Source organism: Anolis carolinensis, chromosome 4 (assembly GCF_035594765.1).
Source record: "Anolis carolinensis isolate JA03-04 chromosome 4, rAnoCar3.1.pri, whole genome shotgun sequence".
NCBI classification, from domain to species: Eukaryota; Metazoa; Chordata; class Lepidosauria; order Squamata; family Dactyloidae; genus Anolis; species Anolis carolinensis.
Genome location: NC_085844.1, coordinates 225,724,893 through 225,747,300, shown reverse-complemented (window position 1 = coordinate 225,747,300; position 22,408 = coordinate 225,724,893). Strand labels below are relative to the sequence as shown.

Here is a 22,408-nt window from a genome sequence, read left to right as displayed (position 1 = left end):
CAAATGTGGCAGCAGGGATTGAATTATTTATAAATGTAATGATTAAGACCTGAATGAAACTCAGGACTGACCCATGGGTAAGACAGAAAGGGAAGCAAATCTTATCAAAGGGTCATAAATTTATGTGGCAGGAATGCCTCTCAGTCAATGTTGTCAATAAATAACTGTCATCTCGTATCGCATCAGAATCCTGTCTTACTGTCTATCAAAACACTAGTATTAATCTTTGCAAAGTGATGTATGGGTAGGCCATACTAGTCATAATGGTTTTGATATCACTGAATTTGTAATACCTCCATCCTACAGCATACTACTATTTCTAATTTGGCATGTTTCTTTGAAGTTTCAGTTAGTAAGCCCTAATGCATTCCTCTGAAGTACAAATCCCAGGAATCAATAGAGATGAGACATAACATTTAAAGTGGCATCAAGCTCCTATAACTATGAAGTGTAGCCTCTGTCTTGTTATTTGCCTTCAACACCCATTAGCCCTATCTAATGCAACCAATAGTAAAATGTGATTGATTTTAGATTGTATGCCTTTGAGAGAGCTGCCTGGGATTTTGTTTTTGTTTTGCTGTTGTTATACTTGTAAAGCATCATATTCAGTGATGGTGCTATGTGAAGAAACAAGAACAGTATTTGTAAGAAGTTTGATGGGAGCCCGAGCTCAACAACATATGGGGCGAAGACTGCAGATGTTCACCTAAGTAAGAAAAGTTATTTAAAATACCGGAAGTTCAGAAATGTAAGCAAGCAGAATGAACCACTCTGAAAAGAAGAAAGGCACAGTTTCAGGTCCCCATGAGACTTTAAATGTTGCACAGTGAGGAGTCCAAAATCATGCAGGATGCCTGTAGACATAAAGCAATCTCCTCTCTTCAAGCCTTCTCCAATACTTGGTAGAACCATAATGGCTCTAGTTTTTTCATGTTCTTTTCCAAGAAATTAACTTCATTTCTTCTTGCATGATTCGAAACACAGGCAAAGCAATTTTTGTTCCACTGGTCTTCAAACTGTAGAGTCATATGTTACACAAATACTCAAATCCCCTAGCACAACCTGGATGGACATCGGCAGTAGCCATATTTCCTGGGGAATCTGAAACCAAAGAAGTCAGTAGTCCAAAAAAGTAACTTTACCAAGTGCTGGTATTACATATTGAGTTATAGAGCACGGTTTCTCAAACTGTGCTCTTCCAGATGTTTTTCACTTCAGCTCCCACAATTCATAACAGTTGATAAGATGACTAGAATTTCTGGGAGCTGAAGACCAAAAAACCTGGAGGAGCAGAGTTTGAAAAATACTGGATGAAAGCATTGTGCCGTATGTGTTTATTTTTGCTACTGGCTTGTTGGCTCATTTTATTAAAAAAATTTCACCTAAGTTTCAATTTAATTGGTTTTCCACTTGTATTATTTAATGTTATAAAACATTACAAGCGAGTCCACAAAGTCTTCAAAATAGGTTATAAATATACAATATAGTTTTAGTCCAGATGCAGTGTGCATTATATGATCAAAAGGAGGTTTAAGTTGTGGCTAATCAGTACTGAAAAGATATCGACTTAACTGGGTGGAAGTGATGACAAATTCCTATACTTTGTGAGGGGTAGACTTCAGCATCTTTTCATGCTTCTGCCTGATAGATTACCATTGTTAACATTTCCTGCTCTACTGGTTAGCCAACATCCCTAACTTTGTTGATGCTCTCCTTCCTTCCTTCCTTCCTTCCTTCCTTCCTTCCTTCCTTCCTTCCTTCCTTCCTTCCTTCCTTCCTTCCTTCCTTCCTTCCTTCCTTCCTATCTGGATTATCTGTGTCACTTCCAAGAAACCTAATGAAGTGAAAGAATGTACAGACGTGGAAGCTTCTGCTGATATCAAAGTGCAGGCAAAGTACCATGGGATCTGCACGTTTCCATGGAAATGTCCTCACAGAGTGCAGCTTTTTGACACGGACTATTTCATTACAGGCGGCATCAATACGGCTTGCATCAGGCTGCCTCTAGAGTTCACCACAATTACAGCAGCAGCTGACAACCAAGTCAAGCTGTTTGGGTATTGGATCCTGACCAACTTGGCAGCTTCAAGGCTCTAAAGCACATGAAGAAGCTTTTAAAGAACAACCTCATAAATTTCTATATGATACAGCACCTTCTCTTTGAAAGATTGAACATCAGCTCCTACATTTTATCACCCAGCCTTAACTTGCCCTCTTGTTTAATCCTTCAAAACATGTTACTGAAGGCAAGGAAGCTGGACCTGTGGCTTTCCAAATGTTTTGAACTTGAGCTACCAGAAACTGTAGACAGCATAGCAAGGGGTCATGGAGATTAGAGTCAAAACAACTGGAGAAACAGTGTTATCCACCCCTCCTTAACACCCCCTTTCCTAAGGCACATAATACCACTGTAAAGAAAGATTTGATGCAAGAGTCTTGCCTGGTGAGCAATTTCATCTCTTCTCCACTTCAATTAGGATGCATCTACTATAGGTTTAATGCAATTTGACACCAATTTAACTGCAAAGACTCAGTGCTATGGAAACATCAGAGTTGTAGTTTTACATGGTCTTCAACCTTAGCAGCCAGAGTGCTGGTGTCTCACCAAGTTACAAATCCCAAGACTCTATAGCATCAAGGCAGGGCAGTTAAAATGATGCCAAACTGCTCTAATTCTACAGTGTAGATACACCATAAGAAGTTCCAAGGCTAGTCTTCTCTTGTGAATAAAACACAGTGGAGACCTATAGCATTTCAAATATTTTTGCAGAAATCCATTTTGAATAAGTAAAGAAACATACAGTTTCTTTGCAACTCCCAAAAGTCACCAGGCACCAATACCGACGAAGAGCCTTCTAGCCACCAAAAGCAATTTGATGCTGCTTCTTCGGGTAGCCCTGAAACATGAATATCTAAGAGCAACCAAGGAAGGAAGTAAAAACAAGTGTCAGTCATACAACAGCATTGAATTTTGATTATATTGCATAATACCACACACAAGTACTATGATCAGTCACTTTGACTGTGCACTAACATTCAACATCTTTGCAGATGTCTCATGTGACCAGCTGCTAGATGTTAGTCATGCCATTCTTGAACAAAAAGCCTAGGAGGCAGAAACATTTCACAAACACTTAATGTAAATTTTCTGTAAAGAATTAGGTCTGTGCAGTGTGTACATCTTTGAGTAGGTTTACTGTGCCCAATACCTCTAGGCTGTCTTTTGTTAAAGTAGCATTGTAATGTTAGGCATAACAAAGAATGTAACTCTTTCATTTGACACTTTAAAACAGCAGGATTCCTGAGTTTTTAATAACTGTAATATAGAAAGAGCATTCTACAGTCACAGCCCTTTCCCGTGCCAGGAAAAAAAATCTTTGCCTGATTAACTTTCACCTTTCTATGCATCAGTCCACCTAAGATACAAGGTGGAAATACTACTGATAATAGTGAAATATTTCTGTTGTTCCCCTGTAGATGTAAAACACAGTCTACCTTCTTCCAAAATTCTCTTTGCACATTTTGATGTTGAATGTTCCGTTGGTAATGTATTTGCTGAATTACCAGCAAATATTTGATACCAGCATTTGTCTAATACCAATTCAGTGATATTAGATATAGTCCAGGAAAATTAGGTTTTTGAGTGTTTAATTATCTTGACAAAAATAGGAGTGGAACAAAGTGAGTAAAAGAGCAAATGCTACGCTTGGAGAGCTTCAAAGGTTACTTTGAAAGAATAATATATTCTTATAACTCATGACTGTGCCTGAAAAGCAATTCACTGCCATTATGAATTATGCGGTTTGGTGGGAAAGTAACTTATTGGACTGTCTGTTACTTTTTCATTTTGATTGACACTTTTTATACATATAATATGGTTTTAAATATAAAACATAATTGATAAGATTGATGCCATAACATGTGAAAATGCCTCTAATGTCTAAACATATGCTCAAAAAGGAACTTCTGGAAGGAACTGACAAATTCTACTATTACACCATGACATAATTTTGCTCTTGCTCAGAATTTTTGAAATGCTTGTCATTCTTGAAATTTCACTGATATGTGAAATACCACAAATGCCAGGATCAAAATTCAACACAACCACAATACTTTGGGGAGTTGAGCCAAAACTATCAAAATGCCTTTCAACAGGGATGAATGCAAGGTACTACATGTAGAAAGAAAAAATGAAATATGAAAATATAGAAGGAGTGATACCTGGCCTGAAAGCAATACAAGTAAAAAAGATCTAGTGATCTTTATAGATTACAAGCTAAACATGAGTCAACGGTATGATGCAGCAACCAAAAGAAGCCATTACAATTGTATCAAAAGGAGTATAATATCCAGATCAATGGAAGTACCATAGTAGTTCTATTCTATTCTGCTTTGGTCAAATCTCACCTGGAATACTATGTTCAGCACTCCCAAACCGGGAATGTGTCCAGTGAAGGGTGACCAAAATAATAATAATTTTTAAAAAACAGGTCTTAGGAGGAATGACTAAGGGAACTGGGGATGCTTTGCTTGAAGGAGAGAAAACTGAGAGGAACATTAGCTATTTTTCAATACCTAAAGAGGTGTCATGTGGAAGATGAAGCAAGCTTGTCTTCTGCTGCTCCAGAGCCAAGAACACAAACCCAATGGATTCAAAAAGAGATCCCATCTGAACATTAGAATGGACTTCTTTAAAGTAAGATCTGTTCAACAGTGGGATATGCCTTAGAACAGTGGTTCTCAACCTGGGGTCCCCAGATGTTTTTGGCCTACAATTCCCAGAAATCCCATCCAGTTTACCAGCTGTTAGGATTTCTGGGAGTTGAAGGGCAAAAACATCTGGGGAACCCAGGTTGAGAACCACTGCCTTAGAGCATAATGGTCACTTTATTTTTGGGAAGTCTTTAAATAGGGGTTGCATGGGCATTTTTCAGGAGTGCTTTCATTATGTATTCCTTCACGGTACCATGTTGGACAAAGTGACCCCTGTGAAATCTTCCAAGTCTACAATTCAAAGATCCTCACAACTTTGGGAGTTTTTTAATTCATTTTTTTAAATATTGCTATATAACATTGAGTTCTTAATACGTTTTGGTAAGGCATAGCACTTAGCCTGGACCCTTCCAGGAATTACTCCAAAGTCCAATTCAGCAAAGATGCATCAGTCAGGAGCTTTCATCTTGTGTCTTCTTATACTGTTTGCTGTTCAATGTAATTTGTGTTAGTAGTAAATGGCAATTTTCACTGACCTTCAGATGCCCTCTAATTAATTAGTTCAGTTCTTTGTAAAGACTGTGAGCTTTCAATGCTTTGTTTCTTTTTGTCTTTTTAAAAACCATTTTAGTACTATTTCACAATTCTAAACACGGAGGGATGAGAATAAAACCATAATTAAATTTCCCTCAGTGGATTCTTTATTTGCATACGAAGGAGTAGTCTACATTGAACTGAATTGGTGGTACAAAAATGCACACAATCACAGTGTAAGTTACAACTAAGGAGCTATGGCAGATACCTGCCCTTTTCTCTCCTTTGTCCTAGTCTGAGTTAACTAAGTTTAAATTACTTTTGCATTTTGAACTCAGTTTTTGCTGCAGTGGAAATAAGCTAGGGAAGGCGGTAATGTGGGAGGAGGATGAACTGGGACATTTCAAAAGTAACTGAAAAAGTGAGATGGCAGAGGAATAAAAGCCAAAACTGGGAAGTATAAATGCACCAAAAAGGTGTCTGGCAAACAATGTCATCTGGCTCCTCAAAAGCTTGAACTGCAAATTTTAGTCAGACAGCCTGTCTGGAAGCAAAATAGTACAGAGCCGCTACCCACCACAGATAACATTACGTGGCTTATTGCTGGGCCAAAGTAATGTCTCTGCTTAAAGCAGCTCCTCATCTGTTTAAAGTAGTATAGCTTATTTACGTAACAGGAGGCAATTTATTTAATAACCATCTTATGCAACATCTGTACCAGGGATTTCAGCTGTTGCACCGGCACGACGGATCTGGTCTCTTAAAAGCACCCTTAGAAGCAGAGAAAAATAATGAAATAAACCCAATGGGATTTGCAATGATATTTTTCTAGATTTCCCTACAGCATTCTCTTGTTGCTTTTTTCCCAACAGGGAGGCAAGCCAGTTAATGAGTCTTCAGTTAATGACTATTCTACATTTTTATAGTGATGGTGAATAACAAAACTGAGGCGTTTGAAATAAGGAGCATCTACTGTATGTTGTGCAGCTATGCTCTTCGGGAGGAGAGGAAACGATAGCAAATAATCTATATCCAAACAATTTTCCACTTTATTGGGAATGAGTCACTAGAAATTCTTGGATTGCACATTTGAAAATGCCTGGCCACCTCTGGAAGTTGACATTAATGTCATTTGGGGATGCAAAGTTAGGAACCACTAGTTTAAACTGGTCAGTTACATTTATATCCTATTTTCCCTCCAATTAATTCTCCTGGTTTTCATTCTTCCTGCTTCATCCTCACCACTAACCTGCGAGGCAGTCTAGGATGAGAAACAGAGATTTGCTCAAGGTCATCCAATATGTTTCATGATCCAGTGAGGACTGGGATCTATTTTTTCCAGATTCAAGTCTAGAACTCTAACCATTATATTCATTCTTACCACTTCATAAAATCAAGAATATTAAGTAGGAAAAGAACTGACCATTACAAAATTTTGTAATATCTAATAAAGCATTGAATACTATATTTTGCTGGTTCAAATATGGCAAAACCCTTAACTAGTTACAATACATTCTTACAAATAGTTACAATTAAATGAAATTTAATTGGTTATCAGAACACCATCTCTTGTATGTTTGATGATGGGCCATGATGATTATGCAATATTTCTAGAGGTAACGCTACATGTTATAAATGTAGTTCTAATAGGGAGCTATCCAAGGTACTGAACTCTATCCTCAAAACAGATTCAGGAGGTTGGGTATCTCCTTCAATCTTGATTTGGTTCACCATCAGACTGACAAGAAAGTCAAGGCTGCCACTAAATTACAGTTGTACCCAACTGTTATAATTTTGGAGAACAGATATATTGTCAGATAATGGAAAGATATTTCACAAATATGCTAGGAGAGGATACTTGCCACTTATGATTGAACATCAGCATAAAACCATTGAGAAGATGCAGTTTAATAATAACCTCAGCAATGAACAAGAACCAGAACTGAGGTAGTTGAGAAGATGCAGTTTTATAAGTCCAGGAAACTAAACACAAATCCTTGTTTTACAACCTCTTGGGGAGAAGAACCTTGGTGGGCTTCAGGTGGATATTGCTTACTTCGAAAAAAACTAATGCCATGGTGCAGATAGTCTGGCCACATGTCTATTCACCTATGCTCAATATTACAGATATCAAAATGCTATAGGGTTCCAGTGATCTATCACTGAAAAGGAAACTCATTATGCACAGGCCCACTAAAATGAATTCTAGATAATACTTTAAAACCACTTGATTGGTTGAAGTATCCAAAGTGCTGAACAGCTGTTAAGAGAATATAATGATTCCATTCAAATTGCATAATTTGGGGTTTTTAAATTGTAACACTTTAAAGACAGCAATATCAAACAGAAATCTAGACTGCAATGATCAGAATTCAAGGTCTGGTGATTAAACACAGTCAGATGGAAGCTTCTGCTTAAATGTGCTGTTAATTTCTAGGTTTTTCTCATTTGAAAATGTGCACAAAAACATACAATGTTGGCACTTACTGACACATTCTCCATTTATCCTTCATATTGGGAAAAACACTGGAATAGCCATTAACCCAGTTGAAGAAAATGGGTAATGCTAAGCAGATTGGTTTTTACTAAGTAAAATACAGTTATTTTGTTTAGACTGTAAAAAATATGCCCAGACCCAGAAATGTAGGAATAGTTTCATAGACCTCCAATTGGTCAACTGTCAAATTATCTGTAGTAGGATTTCTTGTTATCTATATTTTTATTTTATGAAAGAGTGAGCGTAATCTGACCAAGAGAATGAGCTATGAATAAGGCAGTTCTTCACTCAGATTTTTCTTTTGAATGGACTTACTAGGTGGCATCAAGCAAAATACAGTATAGTTTTAGCCTCTGTTTTCTTGTTTGCAATATGGACAATACTGACTTATCTCATAGGATTTTCATAAAGATTTTAACCAGGTAATACATGTGAAATGCTCAGAGCACATGAAAAGGCTGCAAGTGGTTAAAATATTTTTGGACCAATATATGTGCAAAACACAAGCATGTGGCACATTCTTTTTAATTGCAGGTTTTTAATGGGATGGAAGTGGCGTGCTTTTTACTGACTTGTCATTAAATTGTTTTTCATTCAAATGAATTATGATACTATAACATTTCATGTTTGTGTCTATATATTTTTGTTAATCTTGTGGGAAACCACCTTGAGTACCTGTTTAGGGAAAAATTCAGGATACTAAGTAACAAATATAGATATAGATATGCAATTGGAAGTAGGAAACATATTGCTTAGAAAACATACGCAAGTAAGTGAGTCTTATGACAAGTATGCAACTGCAGCAAATATATATATGTATATGTATATATGTATGTATGTATATGCAATTAGATGTAGGAAACATATTGCTTAGAAAACTCATGCAAGTAAGCAATTCTTATGACAAGTATGCAACTGCAGCAAATGAAATGCTTGCATTCCTCAGACCTAATACATGCAAGTGATGTAGCTACAAGCATTTCAAGATTCCTCCTGACAGAAAACTGACACACCAAAGGATTTCTTTCCTCTGTGTGTGTGTTTTGATTTGCTGTTTTTTTTAAGCTGGGAAAGCTATAGTTTTGAGTTAATAAATATTGCATGGGACTTAATTTTACATGAATTGGAAGTGGCAAGAGAACATTTGCTCCTCGACAGAAACATATCCAGGGATACATTCATATAAGAACAAGCTCTCTGTAATGCAATCCAAATAAACATTAAATTCCTGCCCACCTTCTCTTCCTGAATATAAATATTGCACACATGCAATTTAAGCATGCTTTCCAAACACCCTCACTCCAATGTTCCTGGAAATGGCAAGTTTACATATTATTTAAACTATATTATGGTTATGAGTATGATTATGATCATCATCATCTGAAATCCTGTTGGTAAGTCCCATCTAGAGTAGATCCAATCAATGGATTGTTGTTGAATGGTAAATCAACACATAGATCAATCTCATTGTTTCAGTGGGTTTACTGTAGATAAGATAAGCAACAGAATTCAGGCCAATATTACTCATTTGATGGCGTGCAAGAAGATGAATTCAATGACTGTTTTGGAGCCACCTGGGATTTAATGCGTTTTAACACATTTTCAGTTCTTCATTTGCCACTTTTATCCCATATCGTCACACACATTTGAACATGACTTCTTCCCAACATTTCAACCTCTGCCCAACAGGCAATTGTGTCTTTCATCACCTTCTCCTTCTATCAGTTTGTGCAGCTGTGGCAAGTCGGTTCTTTTACCACCTCGGCTCTCAAGGGAAGACTGCCTTCTTGCTTTTATCGACCTTGGAAGCATCAGTGAACTGTGACAAAGAATTCTCTTTACCTTGTCAGTTTCACTGGAGAACAGAGAAATGGAAATCAAAGCCAATAGTGGTAATGGTGGTGGTGATATAGAGGTGGGGAGCATATTTCTAATTATTCATTCCCAGGTAGGAAAAAGGAGGGTCTAAACATTTAGGAAGCCCTGCCAGGAAGAATAATAGGTTGGCAAGAATTTTCTCCTGTTAACCCATGTTGCTGAGGACTTATTCTCCGGGTGGTGGTGGTGGGGAGTGTGGGGTTTTCTTTTGGTTCTTATTGTAAGTTATCTGAAGCCCCGTGGCAGAAAAAAAACAACACAGGATATACAGTACATTTTAAAAACAAACAAATATAAATCAAACAAATATAAAGAAAACACTGTTCCAAAGAATCTGTGTGCCCTGTAGCCTTTCTATGCTTATTACTGTGAGGAGCATTAGCTACATTGAGTCCTAATCTTGAAGAAAGATGGGCTATAACTCAAGGTATGGATGAATTAACTTTTTTAAAAATACTTTTTATTAAGATTTCTTTTATAATACAATAATAATATAATAGTAATAAAGAAAAAAAAGGAAAAGAAAAAAGGAAAAAAGAAAAGAGAAAAAGAAAGGTTAATATATAGATATGGAAAAAGGGACATAAATAGAACAGATTTAAGACTGCAAGTTAGAGTATCTATTTTACTATGTGTATTACCTACACTAAATTGTGTATATTCTGGAAAAAATTAATTAAAATTTTTGTTATTATTGTTATAGTTACTTAATTGCAGTATATAGAATATATATATATAGCGCATAGGCGAAGAAGAAGTGGAAATATAAACATAGGTTAAAATTATCAGGATAGAGAAACGATGTTACATAGAAAAATGATTGTTTGTTTTGACTTCCTGGTATCTTCCAGAGGTCTGTTCCTTTTCTATTTTTCTGTTCTATTCTTGTTCTTTTCTCCCTTTCTTTTTTCTTCCCCTTTGTTTTTATACATAGTTTTGTTTTTACGAATATCATATCAATATTTTTTTATTCTTTAACATGAGATATTCATTTACTTGTTTCCAGTTGGTTTCCTTTCTATGCTTATTACTGTGAGGAGCATTAGCTACATTGAGTCCTAATCTTGAAGAAAGATGGGCTATAACTCAAGGTATGGATGAATTAACTTTATGACGTAACATTCTTACTTCAAAACGCACAGTAATATTTTCAAACATGAAAGGTAGGTTATTTTTTCCCATTGTCTGTGATGAAAGTACAAACCCCAATCAGGTGCCAAAAGTGACATTAGGTCAACATCTTCTGGAAAAAATAAATCAACGTTAGATCTGTTCCAACAACAAACATTTGCCAGTGAGCGAAATGCACGTCTCACAAGCGTCCAGAGAGGCTGCAATACTTCAAGCCAAGCAGGCTTAACTGTACTTTTATCAAGCCATCAAATTAACATTTCATTATGGCCAACAAACACGTCAGAGTCCATCTAGCCTATCATTCCATCATATCTAAACAACATGGTGTAAGATACTTGGTAGGATGTGATAGGATACCGACTGCTTTGAAAAGTAGTTAATGCTATTGTATTTGAATTGGAGAGATCCTATTTCTATGATGAAGAAGACATTTAAAAGTGGACTTCCCCTGCATTCCGGATGAAGAAGCAAATTGGACTGGCAGCTGAATTTTCATTCCATGCTGGCACATCTGAGGGCTGCCAGTAGCCTAGTTTAGGGAATGTGAACAGGTTGTGGGACACATATAGCTCAGTCATTCGAGGGAGCAGAGAATCAGACACCTGAGGCTCTTTACTGATCCAAGAAGTTTGATCCAATTTATATGGCTATGCCCTTGAAGGTTTTAACCCATTCATGTTAGCTCAGGATTTGGAAAGATTTATAATAAGAAATTTAACTGAATAAATTCTATAAGCATGGGCTTCTTACTGGGATTATACCACTTTTGAGAGCCAAAGTGGACATGTGGTTAGCAAGCAAAACTAGGACCAAGAAAACATGAACTCAAGAACCCACTCTGCTAGGGGACAAGCTTCTTTTCTGCTGCTCTGGAGCAATGGATTCAAATTGCAGGAAAAATTCTACATTAGGAAGAACTTCCTGACCATAAGAACTGTTTGGCAGTGGAATATTCTGCCTCAGACTGGTGGAGTCTGATCTCTGGTGGGTTTTAAGCAAAGCCTGGGTGGCCATTTGATTGTGTTTTCCTGCACAGCAGGGAGTTGGGCTGGATGGCTTTTGTGGTCTCTTCCAACTCTATGATTTTGTGATACCTTTGGGGTAGCCCTTGAGCCAGTCACGCCAGTGTCTTAGTCAAGTCCAGGATTATTGTGCTGATAAAAACAGTGTGGGAGACAACCACATAAATCATCCCAAACTGGCTAAAGGAAAGTCAGGTTACACATTTGACATACACTGTCTTTTCTGTCCCATATATACCACGTACACAACCGTTAATGTCAGCGATGGTGATTATCTGAAGACTAAGTATATATATTTAGACTGAAGAAGAAATGCTATAATGTCGATTTGATCCAAGTTATAAATTCCATTTTAAATTACAAATTTATATAAATTGTTTAAATTGTTGTCCCTGCAGCAATGCACTGCTCACATTGTTGAAGCACAGAGTTGCAAACCTTATTTAAAATTTGTCGTGTGATTTCACGACACTATTCTACTATTGGAATATTTACTCCTGTTAAGAGTATATACATTTTAATTGCAAAAATAATAATCCAGAATTATAAGATGTTAAGGGTATATACATTGGGGGGACCATGTATATAAACTTTTTCTTATTTGTGTTCTCTTTTTGCTTAAGTATGTATGCCATTATGATGTGAACTGAAACCATACATTGGCATTTAGTTGTATATATTAAAAAACTGCTATAACTGTTAAGGTTTCTTCCAAAGAATTTTGAGGATTTTCATATGGGGAAAGCAACAAGAACTCTCTGAAAAAAGGGTGAAAAATCTCACCAAAGTAATTTCAAAAGGGGGAATAACTACAAAATGAATTTACTCTATAAGTGAGTCAACCTTTTCACAATGTTCTCAAACTACACCTCCAATGCCAACATTATTTGTGCTATTTTGCTACAGCATTAGTTGAGACTAGCTATCCTTTAAAATTTGTCCTAAAATAGAAAGTTGTAAGAGTTGTTCTTCCCCATCCAAAGTTAATTTTCACTGGGATCAAACATGCTTCAGGTAGCATTCTTGTTTAAGTTTCTGTCTCTAAAACAGTGAGTGTCGGAAAGCAATTAGGATTGTGTGCAGTACTGTAAGCTTGCCGGGGTTGAACCATGAACCATGAAAAGCCATAAATATACTGCTGGCTTTTAGGAGGCTGCTATAAGCTGCCACACAGAGGATCAAGAAGATGAAGATGTAATCTGTTTTGCAGGACTCTACATGTTCAGCAATATTTGGCTATATTCCATAGGCAAATATTCCATAGGCGCTCTTCCCTTCATTCCTCTTTATGAAATTCTCATGTGATTTTATTCTATCTGCTATTTTCAGGAATTCTCCGTGGATTTTGGAGATATAAATGATGGTTAAGAGCATCCCTACTACAAATCTATCCTGATTTCGCAGAGGCCCTTCCAATTAATCCTCAGAAGTCCCACTTTTCCAGGAGCTTTTAAAATGTCCTGGTTTCTCTCCTTTCCTTCCACTTCTCTTTTTCCTCCTTTGCTTACTCCCACTGCTAAATCTATGTAATTTGTACTCATTATTTCAGGGGAGGGGCGGGGGAGAAAGAAATATTTCCAATGGGCTCAGGTAAAAGCAAACTGTTGCACCCTCCCCTAGACCATGCATAGTTCTTCTTTAATAATATTTTGCCACCTTGGCCAAACTCTGATGTTGCTTGGTCATGAATGTCCTTGTTTTCATCTGTGAGATACTGGAGGGCATGCTGCAATAGTTTCACTGCTCCAATAACTCTTGAAATAAGTTTTAGGGCTTTCTCCTATAATCATTTTGCGCTCTATAAAATGATCTTAAAAGTCTATTTGGTGGAAATATATACCTTCTAAAGACAACAGAAAGATTGAGAAATGAGATTCTTGTTGCAGCAAGAATTAATTTATAGGTTGCTTTAAAAGCAGATGTTATGTAGCTCAGCATAAATTAGACTGACTGCACAACCTTGGGGTTGCAATTTAGTTCATGATCTTTTTTACAGCTTATTTCCTGCTAAAAAGAGAGCTGGGTATCTTCAAGGGGAAGGAGTAGGGATCTCCAAGATTGATGTTTTACTGACAGAGATAGAAGTTTAGTTATGAGATAGATTTCTAATGATCACTCAGCTGTGAAATCACTTTCTTCACCAGAAAGTCTGACTTCCCTTTAGGCCTTGATATGGTTTGGCATAGATTTAGGTACACACTGTCTCCATTTAATCACTCAGGAGGCAAAGGAAGTAATTGTGATGTCGGAGTAATACCAGTGTATCTGCATTGTGTGACAGACAGATTTGCAAGCACAATTGCTCGTGACAGATGACATGGTTGAGGTCAAAATACAATGTCAAGGGAATGGGCCACGGTGGGAGCAGAAGGGGAATTAATATAATGTGGAGGAGAAAGCAAAACTTAGCATTACAAACAAACAGAAGACGTTACATGATAAAGTCAATATTCAACCTTCTGTAGGTCAGCACTAAATCATAGGGATGGGGGCCAGGCACTTTGGCAAGCCTAGCCTCTCAGGTTCTTACCAAGAAATGTCTGCTTTCATTGTAAAAATACTCTAAGGCAGCAATGCACAACTGTTAGTCTGAATGCAACATTTGTGGAGTGGCTCATCACAAGCTGTTTTTGTTGTTATCTCAAGGCAGCAATCAGACAAAAGAGAATACTTAAAAGTATTCAGACTTTAATTATGTTGTCCAGAACTAAGCTATGATTTACAGGCATGAAAGGATATTGCAGAGAAGTGCTTTGCAGGTGTGGATGGTACTAAACTGAACATGTTTATTTCCCAGTGTCCACATGCAGAATCGATTTATGCTTTGTACGGGCTATGGGATAATGGCCAAATTGTATGGGCTACTATAGTTATTCAGTCAGAGTATCTGGACATAATTGACTTGGCTTTTGTCATTTTCCTGGATTTTTTGTCCTGAAACAAAGCTGTCTGGACAGAAGATAAGTGAAAGTGCAGAGAGGAAAACTTTAAGGTACAGACACAATCGAGACTATAGAGTAGCGCTAGGTTTTTAAGTAGAGGCTCTCATCATGGTTATTGACATATCTACATCCCACAGTGAGGATCAAAACATGCAGGTGCATGAATCCTTGCGAATAAACCGTTTCCAGTTTTCATCTCCACTCAGAACATGTCTTTTAAAAAGCAAACAGGTTTTAATTATTTACTGAAAGCACTACCAGCCTAAAATATTTTATATTGCTAGGTAAATCCACACACACACATAGAGCTATGTTGAGGGTTGCTCCTAAACTCAGAGGAGTACTTTGACTCTTCAAGTCCTGGCTCCATTAACACATTCATTTAGGTCAGGCCGATTTGTCTGAGGCTGCTTCCAGATGTCTTTAAAATAAAACACAATCAGCAAAACAACTCAGCCTTAAATGAAACACTGAATTGTCCTATATCAATTTATCACCTTCTTTAAAAGACATAAATTAATTTCTCCCCTGCTGAGCCTAACTGTTGCTGCTGATGGGACAACTACTAATTCACCAGACTTTTCATTTGAAATTTCAACACAACCCAAAATGCAAATCAGGGTGATATCTTTATCAGGCTGGTGAAGGTGCAAAATACATCACACTCACTTTCAAAACACACTGACTTCTTCATCAGGCACAGATGCTAAAAATGGGACACTATTGCTATAAGAGACGCTCCCCGCCCCAACCTACTCTATCAACCATCACCTGTGTGGGAAGAAAGCAGTCCATTCTAATGGTGAATAGAGCACCAGTTAATGTTTCCATCATATATTTGAAGGTGAGATGAACTAGAAGAGGTTACATAGGGTGCATCTACACTGTAGAATTAATACATTTTGATGCCACTTCACCCACCATACTTATCTTTTTTTTAAAAAAGAAAGAAAAGAAAGCAAATGGCATAAAATTTTGCAAAACAAGACTCAAGCACTTCACAATGTCAAAAAGTAACAAGTAAACATTACATATCATACCCACACAAAGAGCAGTGTTGTCACTTGTTCATGTTATTTCGAAAAACAGCTGGTTTTAGACAGCCATGGCCTCCTCAAAGTAGCGCATGTGGCAACACAGCAACCTCAGTCTTTCACTGTAATTGTGTTACTTAAAGTGCAACATCATACAATCAGCCAATCTTAAATCTTCTGCCTCACACTGAATGTTTTGGACTACAAATAATACTTTTTCAACATTTGCAAGAGTTTGACTTTGACTGCTTTAAAAATCCAAAAGTTATAGGGGCACATGTATAGTCACAACAAATGTCCCATTATCAATATATATACCTTATATTGATTTATTTGTTTCTAATCATAGTTTCCTCTAACACCAAACCCACATGTAGAAAGAAAATATGCAAGCAATAGTAGGGACATGGCTCATTTCTGTTGATTCGATTTGGAAAAGTTACTTCTTTTAGACATAACTCCTAGTGAGTATGTAGTTGGAATATTCTAGGAGCTACAGTCCACGAGTAACAAGAGCCACCTTAGATGAATTGTAATGAAATAGTGTATGAAATGACTTCAAATGCACACATATCTTGATTAGCTAATAACTCTTATGTTATAGATAACTGTAGCTAAGCCATTTGTGATTTTTAATACTACCTCTTTTATCCTTTATGTTGTCAACAATGGCTAATGTGATTCTGCACAAAGTTGCCTAGATTTCATATATATCATGAGCAATGTCTCCCTTGATCTTCAAGGAAAAGATCAAATTCCAGGAAAAAAAATGGAAGATTTGAGTCTGACTCCTGCTATTACTTCTGTTCCTGTTCAGTATTACCTAAGCTTTCTCTCTCTTCTGACATCTAATTCAAGATTTATAGATGGCAATGGGCAATGGCAATGATAGTGGCAATGGCGCTGAGCCATTTGACAAATTTTCTAAAGCCATCTAGGTGTGCCACCAAATCTGAAGACATTTTACTGCCTGATTTAAAGAAGCAAAAGGCTTCTTCGCAAGTTTTTTTTATCGTGCCAGAAGCGAATTGAGCACATACTGCAAGTCGCTTCTGGTGTGAGAGAATCAGTCATCTACAAAGACGTCCCCTGTGGGAGGCTTCTCTCATGCCCCTGCATGGGAAGATGGGATTGACAGTCGAGAGCTCACCTCATCTCACAGATTCGAACCGATCAACATGCAAGTTAACCTTAAAAGCCAGCTATGTAATCTTGGCATATGGGGCAGATAAATACCACACACATCTCTCCTCATTCCTAATGAAAAAGGGACAACAAATTATATAACAAAAATATGCTGCCCTTCAAGACACCCAGTTTTAACTACCTGCTCACTCTTCTCTGGCTATGTCAAGGTTAAGCTATTGCTATGTAGAGATAATTGAAGCCAGTCCTGGTCAGCGAGGACTATAATTAAAGTTAATTTTAATGAGTGGATAAAATGTTCATTCCTTTCTCCTCCAAAATAGGAGGATGCTCCTACCAGGAAAAATTGCGTTACTTTTCAAAGTCAACTAGTAACTGGATTCATTTGACAGAAACACCCCCTGCATGATGTTCTAAACTCCAGTCCCGGCCCCAACTAGAAAATAAATGGCAACATCCAGTGGATGCAATGGATCTACTCTAACAATTGCAATCAGCACCTGGATTTACTCTCATATCATTTAACTGGGTTAATATCTTTAGGCTCCATGGACTTCAGTGCAGATTGCTTTTAACATGTACAGATATATCCTTGTCACAACATAAGCATACTTTAGCTGTGGATTGTACTGAGAATGTTTATTCTTGGAGCAGTGGGTCTTGCCTTGCAGACACCCAAGGTGGTGTTTTCTTCCTACAAGAACTATGTTGACGTTTGCACAGCTTGTACAGAATGTACAGTCAGAAAGGGATTTTTTTTCCAGCTGTATTTAAACTTTTCTTTTTCATCACTTGATCCAGAAGGCTTGAGGAGCTTAATAGAAGGATTAAGACTTCCACTGTCCTTTTCTAAATACACTGACTTCAGTGTAAATCAAAAGGCAGGGAGTCCACTTGATTATGAGTAAGAATGACCCTTTAATCCCATGCACACTAATTCAGGATCCTAACTTAGTATGCTTCACAGTGAGTATATACACAACATGTGCAGAGGAAGCAGCTGGCAGATCGCTAAAAGGAATCAGGCGGCTTAAATGAGGGTGTCATCCATCACTCATATTGAGTCAGGCAGAGATTGAGTCAGTCGGTGCCTCTTTAAACATGCCATCCTGCTGAAAAGCCAAAACTGTGCTCGCAGATATCTGGTTCATCTTGCCCAATGTCCTGTTGACTAAGAACAGCCACAATCTGCAATTGAGATATGTTGGCCCCCCTCCCTCGATATATACCCACACTCGCACACCCCATCAGTTCACAGATGCAAAGGGACAAGTGAAAAATCACATAAGCCACAGCTTTTTAGGCAGCCAGTGATTACAACTTCTTTGGCCCCTAGTCCAGCATTTCTAACCAATTAACTCATTCATACATTAATCTCCTCCTCCACCAGCCACTTCATTGCTCTATATATCACCCCTTTCCTGTCACCTGCCTCCAAAATGCCCTTGACCCACACAGTATTAAATCCACTGCTTCTCCGCTGCCTCCTTTAATGTTTTTCCTCTTTCATGTCCTTCACTATCCACACACAAGTGGAGTTGGGGCAAGGGAGGCAGAGAGAAGAAAAACACCCCACCTATACCCAGCGTGATTGACCTTCTCCATGGGTGTCAGCATGCAAAAACGTAAAACATCTCCTTTGGTTTCATTCATGGTCTTTACCACAGCTGGAAACGTGTGGGAGAGGCTGGAAGGGTGGAAGCAACTCCTTTGCATCATGCTATTATATATTTAGTACAGTGAAGAAAGATAGTCAAGGCAGGAGTGGGTAGATGTTTCTGTCTCCTGGCCTGACCCCACCCTAGCCTAGATTCTGATATTTATTCATTCACTTTTCAATGAATGGATCTTCCTGAGGACAAACATAGGCACAAGCCACTGGATTTTAGTTCTCATTCTCACCTGGCTGAGAAAAGAGGATGAAAAGATATGTTTGAAGAGGGGAGCAAAGGTAATCCAACACAGTACCCATGCTGCACCTAGGCTTCCTGAACAAGGTCTTGTATAGCAGTGTTTTCCTATAAGTCCCAACACCTCCAGCTCACTTCGTCAGGCCTTTGAAAGGATTTGTAGTCCCAGCTATCCCAATTTTGGAAGCCTAATGAATGCTCCACCTTAATTGTTTTATTTATTTATTTACCATATTTGTTTACCACATTTATACCTCGCCCTTCTCAACCCTGAAGAGGACTCAAGGCGGCTTTACACATAGGAAACTATTCAATGCCTTAAAACAACATGCAATTAAAATAAACATTTTAAAATTGAATTTAAAACACATCAAAACATTTAAAAACATTATATTCACTATTAAAACCATGCTATCCGCAATCATAATCCAGGCCATTCCAGTAGTCATTGCATATAATTCCATATCCATCTTTTGCACTATAGTTGCTCTTCAAAGGCTTGATCCCAAAGCCACTCTTTCACACTCTTTTGGAAGGTCAGAAGGGAGGGGGCTGATCTAATATCCCTGGGAAGGGAATTCCACAGCCGAGGGGCCACCACTGAGAAGGCCCTGTCTCTCATCCCATCAATCGCACCTGCGAAGGAGGCAGGACTGAGAGCAGGGCATCTCCATCTTAAACTCCAAGATGGTTCATAGAGGGGTGATACGCTCAGACAGGTAAGCTGGGCCAGAACCATTTAGGGCTTTATAGACTAAAGTCGGCACTTTGAATGTTGCCCGATAGCAGACTGGCAGCCAATGGAGCTGACATATCAGGGAGGTTGTATGTTCCTTGTACGCCTCTCCAGTGAGCAATCTGGCTGCCGCTCGTTAGACCATTTGAAGCTTCCAAACGGTCTTCAAAGGCAACCCCATGTAAAGTGAATTGCAGTAGTCTATTTGGGATGTAACCAGAGCATGGACCACCATAGCCAAGTCCGACTTCCTATGTGTTTTCCTCTAAGTCCCACCACCTCCAGCTCACTTAGCCAGGCCTTTGAGGGTATTTGTAGTCCCAATTTTGGAAGCCTAACGAATGCCCCACCTTAATTAATTTCTCCCTTGTCACTCCAAACCAGGGTCAGACCCACAGGTAATCCTACACAGTATGCATGCTGCACCCAGGCTTCCTGAATAAAGTCTTGTATAGCAGTATTTTCCTATAAGTCCCACCACTTCCAGCTCACTTGGCCAGGCCTTTGAGGGTATTTGTAGTCCCAATTTTGGAAGCCTAACTAATGTTCCACCTTAATTATTTTCTCTTTCGTCGCTCCAAACCAGGGTCAGACCCACAGGTAATCCTACACAGTATGCATGCTGCACCCAGGCTTCCTGAATAAAGTCTTGTATAGCAGTATTTTCCTTTAAGTCCCACCACTTCCAGCTCACTTGGCCAGGTCTTTGGGGGGATTTGTAGTCCTACTTGTCCCAATTTTGGAAGCCTAATGAATGCCCCACCTTAATTATTTTCTCCCTTGTCCCTCCAATCCAGGGTCAGACCCACAGGTAATCCTACACAGTACCCATGCTGCACCCAGGCTTCCTGAATAAGGTCTTGTATAGCAGTATTTTCCTATAAATCCCACCACCTCCAGCTCCAGGCCAGGCCTTTGTGGGGATTTGTAGTCCCAATTTTGGAAGCCTAACAAATGTCCCACCTTAATTATTTTCTCCCTTGTCCCTCCAAACCAGGGTCAGACCCACAGGTAATCCTACATAGTACCAATGCTGCATCCAGACTTTTTGTATAGTGGTGTTTTCCTACAAATCCCACCACCTCCAGATCACTTGGCCAGGCCTTTGTGAGGATTTGTAGTCCCAGTTTTGGAAGCCTAACAAATGTCCCACCTTAATCATTTTCTCTTTCGTTGCTCCAAACCAGGGTCAGACCCACAGGCCTCCTTCCCTTCCTCCTCCTCCTCCTCCCCACTCATCCCACTATTACCAGTTGTCCTTACCTGCGTCTTCCTCATCGAAGCTGTTCATGCAGGGGAAGTAAATGGCCAGGGCCTCGAAGGAGGCAGACAGGCTGAGGCGGCTCTGCGACCGCTCCATGAAAAGCCCCGAAGTCCCACCGCTGCCTCCGGGGGCTTCGGACGCTGGCGGCGGCGGCGGCTTGGACAGCTTCGATGTCCCATTCTTCACTCGGAGCACAGCCCGCGGCGTCTTGGCTGCTGTGGAGGGGCCTCAGGGAGGCTGGAGGTGGGCTGGAGGGAGGAGAGGGGTTTGGGGACCCCAGTGGCCCACAGGAGAGGAGGAAAAGGGGGAAGAAGACGATGGAAGAGCGGAGAAGAGGAGGACAGCAGAGGATGCTGGTGGTACCCAAGGGATGGAGGTTGGATGCTGGGATGAAGGTAGGTGGATGGGAGAAAGGATGCTGGTGGTACCCAAAGGAGGAAAGGATGCTGGGTGAAGGATGCTGTCAGGGGACCTTGTCCATCCAGAGGCTGTCGTTCCAAGAAGAGGCTCAAGGAGGCTGCAGCTTCTGTCCCCGGAGGCAGCGCGTGCCAGCTGCTGCTCTCTCTCTTGCAGATGTTAACGGGGTTCCTGCTGCTCCTCTCCCGTCTCTACGGGAGCCTCTTCCAAGGAGATGGGGAGAGCAGACCCCAAAGGAGGGAACGGAGAGTCGGGACCCGCTCTGCTCCTCTCGCCGGCTCAATGGCACTTCATTCAATCCGGCGTCCAGGGGCAGGGGCGGCCGTGACGTCACTCCCCGGGAGGCGGCGGAGCCAATCAGAGCCGCCTGGGCCAAGAGGAGGGGAGGGGGCTCTCCGAGGCTGATAGGGAGAGTTGGCGGCGGCCGGCGTTGCCAGGCGAAAAAAGGACGGAGGGCGCATGCGCTCTTTCTCCCTCTCTCCCCTCCCCTACACTTTTTGTTAAGCAACTGACACAGTCCCTCAGTTTGGGAGGGTTCAGCAGGTGTGGACGCACCTCATGATGGCCTTATACCATATTAGTGGGAGCTTCTTCATTGCAAACTTGGGTGCATGGGCAGACTTGGGTCTTGCTTCCAGGGGTTTTGGACTCCAACTCCCACCATTCCTGACAGCCTCAGGCACCTTCCTTTTCCCCCTCAGCCGCTTAAGCGGCTGAGGGGGAAAAGGAAAGGGCCTGAGGCTGTCAGGAATGGTGGGAGTTGGAGTCCAAAACCCCTGGAAGCAAGACCCAAGTCTGCCCATGCCCGATTTACACTGTAAAAGTAATGCAGTTTGACACCACTCTAACTACCCTGGCTCAATGCTTTGGAATCATGATTGTTGTAGTTATACAAGGTCTCTAGCCTTATCTGCCAAACCATCCTGGTGCCTCACCAAACTACAACTCCCATCATTCCATAGCACTGAACCGTGGCAGTTAAAATGTCAAACCGCATTATAGTTTTATTTATTTTTTTGTATTGATTTGTTGTTTTAGGCACTTTGGGTCACATGTAAGCCGCCCCAAGTCCCTTCAGGGAGATGGACGCAGGGTACAAAAATGATATTATTATTATTATTATTGACACAACGACGTTGTACGACACAGCAAACAAGATAGATATGCTGGGTTTCGTTTCA

At 39.7% G+C, this 22,408-nt stretch overlaps 1 protein-coding gene across 2 annotated transcripts in view; it reads right to left on the bottom strand.

Moving 5' to 3' along the window:
• rims4 (regulating synaptic membrane exocytosis 4) overlaps window positions 1-21,548 on the bottom strand; it is a 91,150-nt gene extending 69,602 nt beyond the window's left edge. The window contains exon 1 of one of the 2 annotated variants that reach the window (XM_003220603.4): window positions 20,810-21,548. In XM_003220603.4, the coding sequence (XP_003220651.1) occupies window positions 20,810-20,906 (97 nt within the window). In that variant the 5' untranslated portion in view covers window positions 20,907-21,548. The remainder of the gene's footprint in view (window positions 1-20,809) is intronic. The other variant, XM_008110086.3, reaches the window with a different exon arrangement.
• Window positions 21,549-22,408: the final 860 nt, after the last annotated feature.